At 45.0% G+C, this 12,539-nt stretch overlaps 1 protein-coding gene across 1 annotated transcript; it reads right to left on the minus strand.

The window, feature by feature from the left end:
• Positions 1-456: 456 nt before the first annotated feature.
• On the minus strand, positions 457-7,968 carry LOC120676010 (pyrophosphate-energized vacuolar membrane proton pump-like). Its single transcript, XM_039957250.1, has 8 exons — positions 7,399-7,968; positions 3,036-3,610; positions 2,525-2,904; positions 2,277-2,363; positions 1,857-2,187; positions 1,281-1,691; positions 1,139-1,198; positions 457-1,001 (listed from the first exon to the last, which is right to left on the minus strand). The coding sequence occupies exons 1-8, from the start codon at positions 7,649-7,651 to the stop codon at positions 795-797; spliced, it is 2,304 nt and encodes a 767-aa protein (XP_039813184.1). The 5' UTR covers positions 7,652-7,968; the 3' UTR covers positions 457-794.
• Between the last annotated feature and the right edge of the window lie 4,571 nt (positions 7,969-12,539).

Raw genomic sequence — 12,539 nt, forward strand, 5'->3', positions numbered from 1 at the left:
AGTAATTTAAATTTAACAGAAAAAATTGAAGAAAAAATTTAACAAAATTCATAAATAAGAATATTAGCATCTAACACATCAAGCAAGCAAATTATGGAAATATATTGGGCCATTTGCAAACTGCCCTTGTTTTGAGGTCCAATTTCACGTTTGCCTCTATTTTTTTAACTTTGCATCAACTGGAAGACTAAAAGCAGAGGCAAATATGTAAAGTTAAAAAAACAAGAATAAACGTGTAGTTGGACTTCAAAACAAGGGCAATCTTGCAATTTTCCCAAATATATTTCTATTTCATAATGTGGTCGGGCGGGTGTCCGTATAATACATGTTTAAAGAGGCCCATTATGCATTTAAACAAGACCCACATTACACATTCAAACAGTTTATAGAACCGAGCTTCCATTTGACGTTTTGAAAAAGGAGTAAAAAAATAGCATTTTTAGGCAAAGAACATTCTAATCAATGTCAAGGAAATAATTGATTGAGATTAATCAACATCACCAATACATCTCTTCGAATTTTAAAGTTTTCCGATGTTTCAATGTCCCGGAGGGGCTGATGACTTATGACGATGTACTCAGTTACTCGAAGGCTAGAGGCGAATTTTATGGGATCAAAACATGGTTGGAACCTGGAACTAGAAAGACACCAAGCGAGAGAAAAAAAAAGGAAACCACGTACATAACGGGGTTCATCAACTCGAGGAGCAAACCATATGCCATAGATGCTGTATTAGCTGACATGCTGCTCTCCCCGCTGCAAAACTATGGCGTTCATCGCGCAACTCCAGCCAGTTAGAGCCACCTGAAGAGGATGCCACCATGAGTGGCGAAGAAGGGGGCGAAAACAAGGGACTCCACTGCCATGAGCTTGATGAGGATGTTGAGGGAGGGGCCAGATGTGTCCTTGAGGGGATCACCAATGGTGTCACCAATGACGGCCGCCTTGTGAGGGTCAGAGCCTTTCGGGCCAAGGGTCCTGGCGTGCTCCGAAGCTCCAGCCTGAACAAACCAAAGATCAAAAAGTTTATAGTAAAGACACTTCTTTAAGAAGATTTTTTTTACATAAATTATGATAGAAGAAATGCAGATTCGGATAGAAGAAATGGTTCACTAAATTAAATTCTGTGTGATTTTACCTCAATGTACTTCTTGGCATTGTCCCAGGCACCACCAGTGTTGGATGCAGAGATGGCAATCTGAAAAGGTGAAATGGAGTAAGGAAAAACTCGATGCAACTAGCTTGCCAAAATTTGAGACTTGACAGGAGCTCCCACCAACCTGAACACCAGAGACGAGAGCACCAGCAAGGACTCCGGAGAGGGTCTCAACCCCAAACAAAATCCCAACAATCAATGGGGTGAGCATAACAAGAGCCCCTGGGGGGATCATCTCCTTGATGGATGCATCAGTGGAGATCTTCACACAGGTTGCATAATCCGGCTTTGTAGTGCCCTCCATGAGCCCAGGGATGGTGTTGAACTGCCGGCGAACTTCCTCCACCATCTTCAGTGCAGCACTGCCTACACTCTTCATGGTCATTGCTGAGAACCAGTATGGGAGCATAGCACCAACAATAAGTCCAATGAATACTTTAGGAGTCAGAACATCAACAGTGGAAATAGCAGCCCGGCTCACAAAGGCACCGAAGAGTGCAAGAGACACCAAGGCTGCAGAGCCAATGGCAAAACCCTGCGAATACAAAACCATGAGATCTTTTTTCTAGGACAAGCTAATTGCACTGAAGGTAGTATAAAACGATCTAAACAGAAAACACTGCACTTTCCAGGGGTGTTCAAGCTCTTAAACCAAAGCACGTGCAATAAATGGAAAATGAAAACAGAAAGAAAACTCTACCTTTCCAATTGCAGCAGTGGTGTTCCCTGCAGCATCTAGGGCATCAGTTCTCTCACGAATTCTATGGCTCATGCCAGCCATTTCAGCTATTCCTCCAGCATTGTCACTGATTGGGCCGTAGGCATCAATAGCAAGACCTGTGGCAATGGTGCTCAGCATTCCAAGAGCAGCCACAGCGACACCATACATAGCAGCAAGGCTGAAGCTGAGGAAGATGCTAAAAGCAATAGCAAAAATAGGGATAATGACTGATTTGTATCCCAAAGCAAGCCCAAAAATGACATTCGTGGCAGCTCCAGTTCTGCAGGAATCAGCAACATCTTGTACAGGGCTGAAATGAAAAACAACAAAAATGTCATACATTGAAGCAGAGAAGAAAGGGTACCACTATACTCACTGGCAAGAAAGAATCTCAGATACCTGTAGGCGTTGCTTGTGTAGTACTCGGTAACGAAACCAATGATTAGGCCAGCCCAGAGACCAACAGCCACGCACAAGAACAGTTGCCTGATAAATTTCAATTAAAATGAGATCGAAATATAGAGTTTCTCGGTAGCCCTATCACAAATGAACAGTTGCCTGATAAACTTAAAAGCAGACTGAGATTATAATATGAAGTTAATACTAAATAAAATTGCAATTCAATGGCCAATGCAAAAGTTGCATACCAGCTATGCACTGTCTTCTGGACTCCAAAGTTAAAAATGGTGAAGGTGTATGGAAGGCCTAGCCAACTGATAAGTGCAATGCCAATGGTCATCACAACAGTGGAAATTATAAGTTGTTTCTTCAGAGCAGGCTCTATTTCATTCACAGCCTTTATCTCAAAGAAATCAGTTGCAAACAGTGTTGTTATGAGACATGCTACAATACCCACAGAGCTGACGAGAAGAGGGTACACCATAGGAGTAAATTCATGGTTGATTCCAAAAGATGAGATAGAGGCCACAACAAGAGCAGCACATGACGATTCAGCATATGAGCCAAAGAGATCTGATCCCATCCCAGCAATGTCTCCGACATTATCACCAACATTGTCTGCAATGACCTGCATGTACAACAAGATATCATTCTTACACAATTATACCACAGTTAGCTGCCAACCTATTCCCATGGCAAGCAAAATGCAGTCAGTGTGGAAAGATAACATTTTCAGAACTTGAGTGAAAAAATTCTTACAGCTGGGTTTCTCGGATCATCCTCAGGAATGTTCCTTTCTACCTTCCCGACAAGATCAGCGCCAACATCAGCAGCCTTAGTATAAATACCACCACCAACACGGCCAAAAAGAGCCATAGAAGAACCACCAAGACCATAGCCAGTAATAGCCTCAAATAGACCTTCCCAGTCATCGCCATAATAGATTCCAAACAAATTGATAGCAATGTAAAGAACCAAAAGACCGCTGGCAGCAAGAAGGAAGCCCATAACAGCACCAGATCGGAAGGCAGTAATAAATGCCTTCCCAACACCCTTTCTGGCCTCCAAAGTTGTCCGGGCATTTGCATAAGTTGCGATCTTCATTCCAAGAAAGCCAGACACCAGTGAGGTGACTGCACCAAGCACAAACGCTATAGTACTGAAGATGGCATTCGCAAGAGCAGGCTTGCAAGTTCTGTCCTTGCTATAGTGGCATGGCTGACTCCTTGTGCTGAATCCTTCAACGGACCCAAGGAAGAGGAATATAAGGATTGCAAAGATGCCCATGAATAATCCAACATACTTGTATTCAGTGAAAAGGAAAGATGTTGCTCCTGTTCATAACAATGTAAGAAACAGGATGCCAAGTGATTTTAGTAGTTGCAGACAATGTATCCATGCTTGTCAAATAAAAACTTGAAATGAGTAAAGAGTGCCGCAACAAGGATATTGACTCTAAAGTACCAATAAATTTGAGGGTGATGATATTAAATGGCAAACACCTCTAAAATAAGGAATGTTTGAGGATTTGCCACCACATTCTGTGCTTGAGGATTGCCACTCAATCACCACATCCAGCGATACAATGGAGTGAAAAATCTTGGAATGGCAAATCCTCAACTTCTATGTGCATGAATATATTCACTAGAGAAAACTCGATGCATGCAAAGTAAAGAGGAAGATAAATGTTATTCAAAACAGTTCTGGCATACAGGCACAGTTATTGAGGTACACCATATTTCCCTATTATTAACAAAAAAATATGCTGAAATTGACGTACTTTTGTTAGCCATCTTGAAAAAAAATCGAAATAAGATTCTGGCGATAGCTACTAACAGTTTTCCACTTCTAATGTTGTCAGAGTCAGAAACAGCACAAGGAAACGAGTCAACATCAAACCAATTGGAACACAGAACTACAGACAAATGGTAAATAGTGACAGCAGCCTAATCTGGAACTGATTTAAATGAAAGTCATGAGGTCCAATGAAAACTTATCCATCAAGGCTATCCGGCAACTACAACATGGCGCAGCCAATTGGCACTGCAATGGGAACCAACCAAATCTAATCCACCAAACTTTACAGAATGTTCAGACAAACTCAGCCTACTTAAAGGAACTCTAAGAAGTATAGGCAGTGATTAGTGAATGCCAAAACAGTTCCAGTAGTATACAGACAAAATAGCTCAAGTAAGTTTTACTGCAACAGCAACAGAAACAGAAACAGCATCAGCATGGCTTGTTTCTGGCCCACGGTGGCATCATGTAAACAAAAAACCACAAATAATCACCTTCACAGAAACATCACAATTGCTCTATACAATATCTAGCCCATAGATCACCAGAGATTATTATGGAATATCATCTTATCCTTAATTAAGAAAAATAGATAATGCATGTTCCTAACAACACCAACAAATAGTTCTGAAATGGTACAGGAACCCACTACAAGCCAAGCTACATAATATGCCGGCATCAGCTGACTGCATGTCTGCATCAGTACTTTCCAGCACATGTGCATCATGCAAGGATTGCAATGAAATATGAAACTACTAAAGGCAGTGGAATGTGGTTCCCACGAGATGGAGTCTGGACCGACTACAGTTAATATCAGCTGCAGTGAAGACTGAGTAGTGAGGACCACGTGCAGCAAGAACTTATATTTTTATCAGTAACCCCACTTCTGGGCTTAATTAGAGACTCAGACTGCAAGAACTTACCCCTTTATCTGTTACTATCTCCAACCCTACAGACAGCTTCTGACCAATTCGACTATATTATTACCACCAATTTTGACCAAAAGCCCACACATTCCCAAAATATACCTCGAAAGAAGTATCTAGTTGGACTAGAATTAGCTGGGTTTCAGTGGATTAGGGCTTAACTGACAACACTTAGAGCACAGTAAACTAATGCTTAGTATAATCCCTGCTGCATAAAGTAGCAGCAACAAATAGTTTAATGACTTGCCTAGATCCAACAAGCCTGGAGCACTGATGCAATATACAAATCACCCATACATGAAGCCAGAAAAATTACTTGAATAATTTTGGTTAACTAAGCTTTTTAATCTTATTTTTCGGTTAAACAAGATGCCGGAAGAATGGAGGAGAAGTATATTAGTACCTATCTTCAAAAACAAGGGCGATGTTCAAAGTTGTACTAACTACCGTGGGATTAAGCTGATGAGCCATACGATGAAGCTTTGGGAGAGGGTTATCGAGCATCGCCTAAGAAGAGGGACAAGTGTGACCCAAAATCAATTTGGATTCATGTCTGGAAGGTCAACCATGGAGGCGATTTTCTTAATACGACAATTGATGGAGAGATATAGGGAGCAGAAGAAGGACTTGCACATGGTCTTCATTGACCTTGAGAAGGCATATGACAAAGTACCGAGAAATGTCATGTGGTGGGCTTTGGAGAAGCACAAAGTCCCAACTAAGTACATTACCCTCATTAAGGATATGTACAAGGATGCGACGACGTTTGTCCGGACATGTGATGGCAACACCACTGACTTTCCTATTAACATAGGCCTACATCAGGGGTCAGCATTGAGCCCTTATTTATTTGCTTTAGTGATGGATGAGGTCACAAGGGATATACAAGGTGAGATCCCTTGGTGTATGCTCTTTGCTGATGATGTGGTGTTAGTTGACGAGAGTAGGGCAGGGGTTAATAGGAAGTTAGAGCTGTGGAGACGCACGTTAGAGTCGAAAGGGTTCAGACTTAGTAGGACCAAGACCGAGTACATGATGTGCGATTTCAGCGCGACTAGGCATGAGGGGGGAGACGTTAGTCTAGATGGGCAAGTGGTGGTCCAGAAGGATACGTTTCGGTATTTAGGATCGGTGCTACAAAAGGATGGCGACATTGATGAAGATGTTAGGCATAGAATTTCAGCTGGCTGGTTGAAATGGCGGCAAGTTTCTGGCATCCTTTGTGACAAGAGGGTGCCACAAAAGCTAAAAGGCAAATTCTATAGGACAGCAATTCGTCCGGCGATGTTATACGGTGCTGAATGTTGGCCTACAAAAAGGCGACATGTGCAGCAACTGAGTGTAGCAGAGATGCGGATGTTGCGGTGGTTTTGCGGGCACACAAGGAGGGATAGAGTCCGGAACGAAGTTATTCGGGATAGGGTCGGGGTGGCACCAATTGAAGAGAAACTTACTCAGCATCGGCTGAGATGGTTTGGACATGTCCAACGAAGGCCTCCTGAGGCGCCGGTGCGTAATGGGGTCCTTGAGCTAGTCGATAATGTAAAGAGGGGTAGAGGTAGACCTAAACTGACGTGGGTTGAGTCGGTTAAGAGAGACCTTAAGGATTGGAACATCTCTAAAGAGATAGCTTTGGATAGGAGCGCTTGGAGACTAGCTATTAATGTGCCTGAACCTTGAACTTATTTCTTTCGGGTTTCATCTCTAGCCTACCCCAACTTGCTTGGGAAAAAAGACTATGTTGTTGTTGTTGTAATCTTTTTTTTGAAATATATTTACTTGAATAAGCCACAATTAACTCCATAAAGAAGAACTGTGAAAAGAGCGGCGCCTTTACTTGACACGTGCAAAGCGAGCAATCTCCTAACTACCTCCATAAAAGCTAGTCGATTAAAAGCCTCCTTTCGAGCTCAAACTAACTTGCATACCAGCGACTTTCTCATGTCACCGAACAAAACAAAAACCCAAAACCGCACTCAACGCTTGTTCGCCCCCCCCCCCCCCCCCCCCCCGTTCAAATAATCACACAGCAATCAAGCAAAACATCAAAGTCGGTTCAGCAAACAGTGGGGGTTGGGAGATCATTGTTCTGGACGGAATAGCTAGAATTCACACGATTTGTACATGAACAGAAGGGATTTCTCGTATTCCTTTCTCACGATTTGTATTTGAACACCGGAAGCAAGCGAAATCAAATCCCCCAACGACGAGCAGCTGGTTTGCTTATAAGCCAATAAGCAAACCAAGGTTCCGATCATTTCCCACATAATCGGATAATCCAACTAGAAAAAATTGGTAAGACCTTAATCCAATCATCCAGCAAAAACCCCACCCTTCCAAGTTCCGACCACGAGCGGAGAAGTATACGCACTCACAGAACCAGCAACGTGACGCCTCACCTTCGGAGATGGCGCTCTGGATCTCGGCGCACCTGACGACGACGTTGTGGTCGTTGAGCCCCTCCTCCTCCTCGATGAGGTAGTCGGCGGGGCCGGCCTTGGCGGCGGCCCCGCCGTCGGCGCGGCGCTCGGGGGTGAGCCTCACCTTGGAGACGAGCGCCCACTGCAGCACCGCGAACGCGATGCCCACGGCCGCCGCGACCGGGATGAGCACCTGCGTCGCCAGCTCCGGCAGGATCGCCGCCGCGGCCATCGCCGGAGGCTGCCCCGACAGCGCTAGGGTCACGGGTCCGACTCCTTCCTCGAAGCCTTGGGCCCCCCGCGAACCGGAGAAACGAGGAGAGAGTGGTATGCGAAGCGAAGGGAGGAGAAGGCGAGCGGAGCCGTGGGCCCGTGGCCGGGGCTTATAAAGGCAGGGAGGACGAGCAGAGCAGAGCAGCACAGCGCTAGGTGGGAGAAGGGTAGTAGTTTGTGCGAAAATTTTATATTTTCAAAAAGAAAAAAGTTTGTGCGAATATTTGAGAATCTTTTAAGCAAACTCGTGGGTTAAAATTCGTTTTGGTAGCTCAGCTCGTGACCCGATCTCCCTACATGGCAGCTCCATTAAAACGGCAATAAAGAAAAAGATGCTGACGTACCAAAAGGGCAAGGCCGTTGTATGGGGTGGCGTGCGGTGCGGACGCGCGCTATCTCTTCCGCTCCTCTTCTTCTCTCGGGCTCGCGCGACACGAGCGGCCACCCATGGCCGTCGTCATGTCTTCCTCCCCAACAATGAACCAACTCGCTCCGCAGCCTCCCGGAGCCATGCACCCCGTCCAGAATTCCACGGCGCCTGAGTGCGTGACCACGATCAATTGGTCAATCAACTAGTTTTTTTTAGATCAATCAATCAACTAGTTTTTGTTTAAGACAAAAAAAAGCATGGGTTTGTTGTAAGCAAGTTAAAGAAAAAAAATCCCAGCTGCAACGAAGCACGTGCCGTAGTAATGAAATGGCGTGAGGTCTCGCAATCGCCCGGCCCGGAGGGTCAATTCGTGATGTTAACATTGAAATTAGTAAGAAAAAAAAAGAAGGGGAATTAGGCACGTAGTAGATGGCACTGCCGTGCACTGGACACTGGTATAAGTCTGCATCACTTTTGCAAATTGCCGGTCACTCTCGTTCCAACTTCCAATAATAAGTGGTTCCTGTGAGCATGTTTTAAACAAAAAATACTTAGTTGGAGCTTCCAAGTTACTAAGTACTGGTGCTGCTGGCTTTCCTTTTTGCTTTCACAAGCGTCATATGCTGTTCCGATTTGGATTCACGTTATTTAAACAAAAATAAATGAGAGCCTTTTCTCTTTGTGCTTCACAAGAATCATGCTAGTTTCAGTTCTTGAAAAGACGAGTAAGAGTTTTTACTTTTCATTTTGAAAGGTGACGCTCTCATTCCTTTGGTGGAAAACAGAAGTCCAGATCCAATTCTTCAGCATTTGGTTCATGAGTTTAACACTGCATTCCTTTGTTGACGAAATTTGACATGTACATCATTTCCACATCAGCTGGGGAGTAGGTTGGAGTCCTTTCGTGCTTACAGACTGGATTAGATAGCAGGTCACACTACTACAAAATTCCATCAACCGAGGCGCTCCGAAAAGAGCTCGGAGGCAGGGAGAAAAAATAACCGCCTCGGTTAATGGTCCACATTAACCGAGGCGGTCACTTTTTACCTCTCAAAATCTATTAACCGAGACAGACTCATTATAAATGTCCGTCTCGGTTAATAGTCTATTTTCGGAGGCGGACTCTTTATAAAAGTCCGCCTCAATTATTATCCCAGGCCCATATAAGCCCCACGTGAGCCCAGTTACTGAGAATGACTATATAAACAAAGAAACCCTAACTCCACTCCATCTCTCTCTTTCTCTCTATCTCCCGTGTCCTCCCGTGTCGGACGGCGGCAGCGCCCCGTCCTCCTCCCTCATGCCCGCCCTCCACCCATCCTCCTCCCTTCCCCCGCCCCTCCCATGGTGGCGTCGGCAGCGCGGCTCGGCGGCGGGATGGCAGCTCGGCTTGCCCCCTCCCCTATTGCTCCCTCCTCTCGCACCCCCCATGGTGGCGTCGGTGGCAGAGGCCGACGCAACCTGGGCGCGCGAACGGGATCCGGCGGCGGCGACGCTCCTGCGTCCTCCCTGGCGGCGGGATCCGGCTCGCGTCCTCCTCCTCCCTCCGCCTCCCGCACTCGCGCAGGGCAGGGCCCCTTACGCCAGCGGCGGCGGCCGCTGCGCGGGGTCTGGCCCCATACTCCGGCAGCAGCTCGCGGGGCCTGGCCCCCTACTCCGGCGGCGGTGGCGTGTTGGGCCGGGCCCCTCCTCATCAGCGGCGGCGGCGCGCGGGGCCGGGCCCCTCCTCCGCCGGCGGCGCGCTCGGGCCCCTCCGGATCCGCGCCCGTGGCGGCCGGAGCCGCGGCGGGAGGGGGGCGGTCCCCTCCCGGATGGAGCAGCGGCAGGGTCGTGGCAGAGCCGGCGTCGCGGCGGCGCTCGGCCTCCCCGACGGTGGCGGATCCAGGCGGCGGGGCGAGTTCGGCGGATCTGGAGGCGGCACGCCGATGGGCTCGACGGGCCTCGCCTTTTTTAAAATTTTTTATTTGATTTACGGAGGCGGGCACAACAAACCGCCGTTGGGGTTGCCCGCCTCGGTTAATGGTTTTTAACTGTCTCGGAAAATATTTTTTGTAGTAGTGTCACGCAAAGCCCTATGCGTGTAATGACTCTCAACACAGAAGAGAAATCATCAGCACAAGAATCATGTCCTGCTCACCTTGGAAAGAAAGTCTGGTGTGATTTTGACAGTTTGTGGTTCATATCATGTGAAGGATCATTGTCGTCCATCCCTAGCTGCTAGCTCTACTATGTTAAACATCAGTGGAAACAATAGCTAGCTAGATCAATTTCTCAAGGTTCGGGAAAAATACAAATCTACTAGCAGCCCAAATTTGCCCTTGATAGTTGTCTGTTTCTAGATTCCAATAGGTGTAGTGTATGCAGTCATTTTAGAAAATCGAATGCGATGTTACAGCCATCCATGCAAGAGATGCACTAATCATTTTATCAAAAACAAACTTACTGCACTCGTTATTTTCTTCGGTTATAGTACAGGTGGTAGGTGAACGACCCACAGTGAAAACTTTCCCCTTTGAAATAGGGGGTGAAGGTGACATGATCTTGTAAATTAATTCATGCCATGATCAAATGAACAAAATTACATACATGTTGGCAATCCAAGCACAACAACTTTTGCTATAACCACCAAATTGTTGCCAGGCGAATACCATTTAACCTATTTAATTTTAATGTCACTGTCACGCCTGTCAACCTGCGTAAACCTTTTTTTATAAGAAAATAATAGTTTTTAGAAAGGAAAAGGTTTAAATTATACTGCCCTCAAGCGTGGTCAAAGTCCTAATAATCCTCTTAACTATCTTTTGGTTCAATTTGACCGCTAAACTATATCGTTTGATCCAATTTACCTAGTAATATAATTTGTCTTTTCAATTTATCCACATAAAAGTGTAATCTTAATTTAAGATTTTGCAGGGTTGTGGTGAGCATCACAATATATGTCACTATTATAAATTTTTCATCATTATTTTTTTTCATATTTTTGTATCATAAGGGTTAATTTATTATTAAACACCCTATAAAAATAATGATGAAAAATCCTTTAAATATTTTTCTAAAATGCGTTATGATGTCCGCAATTATCTTGCAAAATTTTAACTCAAGACTTTACTTGTGTATGGACAAATAAAAGATATAAATTGTTATAGGGTAAATTGGACTAGATGACATAAAAATCCGACCCCTGGGGAATCCCCTAAGGTTTGACATGAAAGATAGAAGTTTTCTCTTCCACAGGGTCAAGAAAAGGCCACAAACCCCAGCTACCTAGGATATGCCACTGACGATGAGGGCACGCCTGCGGCCGCGTATGACGATGCAACTGTCATGGACCACACATTTCCTGTTTAAATAGCATAGCGAGTGGCCTTTTTTTTTTTTACTCCGTGAGCACCAGCATGCTGAACCTGTGGTTCGAGCATGGGTGGACCAAATGATACAGTTTAGAGAGTAAATTGAACTAAGAGATAATTTAAGGGGTTATCCGAACTTTAACAATATTTAAGGGGAGTAATATGGACTTTTTCCTTTTAGAAAAAAGGAATAATTCTCATCAATAGAATATATCACTTCAACCGGTTTTTATGTCACAGGGACCTCCGTAGGCGATTTCACAGTAAACTCATCAACTTCAGTTTTTATTCCTGTGAAATGCCAGTGCACAGCAATTCTGAAAGAATCAGCTAACAGCATATCTGACTTGGCCAGCATATCTAACAGCATTTTGTCCTGCGACATACCTTTCTACCAAGCTCTTATATAGAAAACTGAGTGGGCCTTTTCTTTTGCCATATATATTCGCATCTTGCCGAGAACATATTCCAACATTAAAAGGTACATATTCTGGGCTTCTGGCTAGATGAGCCTTTTTTAAAATGCGCAAATTCCATTTGTATGGGGCGGTTGAGCGGGTAGCTTGCATGGAACGCTAACAAAGAACGCCCTATCTTTGTTCGGACCAACAAGAACATACCCGCCAAAAAAAAAAGAACATGAACACTGAATATTCGTGTTTCATGATCATACATGACAGCAAATTTTCGTTTCTGCCAATTTTAAAAGTGCAAGAGAAATATTTTCTTTCAGGGGAGGAGAAAAATGGTTTGCGAAAAAAAAACACCATTGCCATACAATGTGGATAAGAGGGGACGAACCAGTTTCAGATCACAAAGTTCATCCGGGCCACAATAATTTTGGAATGACATCGTTTCCTACACAAAGTAGGAACGCACAAGTGCAATCATACTGAACATCTACACGCATATCCTACCTAACCTACGTGCGTGTGATCCTCCGGATGGAGCTTATCGTTTTCAGACTCCAAGGTGTGATCTGGCTCGATACAGATAGATGCTTTTGTCCCTGCTTCACAGTTTCCATGCTGCTATTGGTGCTCTTATCTCATTCAGGGCTTCAGGCCGTTGCAGGACACAAGTTCCTATGGTTACGGGTGGCGATGAGGCCGTCGTGGTTGCTGTGC

The sequence above is a fragment of the Panicum virgatum genome, chromosome 1K (genome assembly GCF_016808335.1).
Source record: "Panicum virgatum strain AP13 chromosome 1K, P.virgatum_v5, whole genome shotgun sequence".
NCBI lineage: Eukaryota > Viridiplantae > Streptophyta > Magnoliopsida > Poales > Poaceae > Panicum > Panicum virgatum.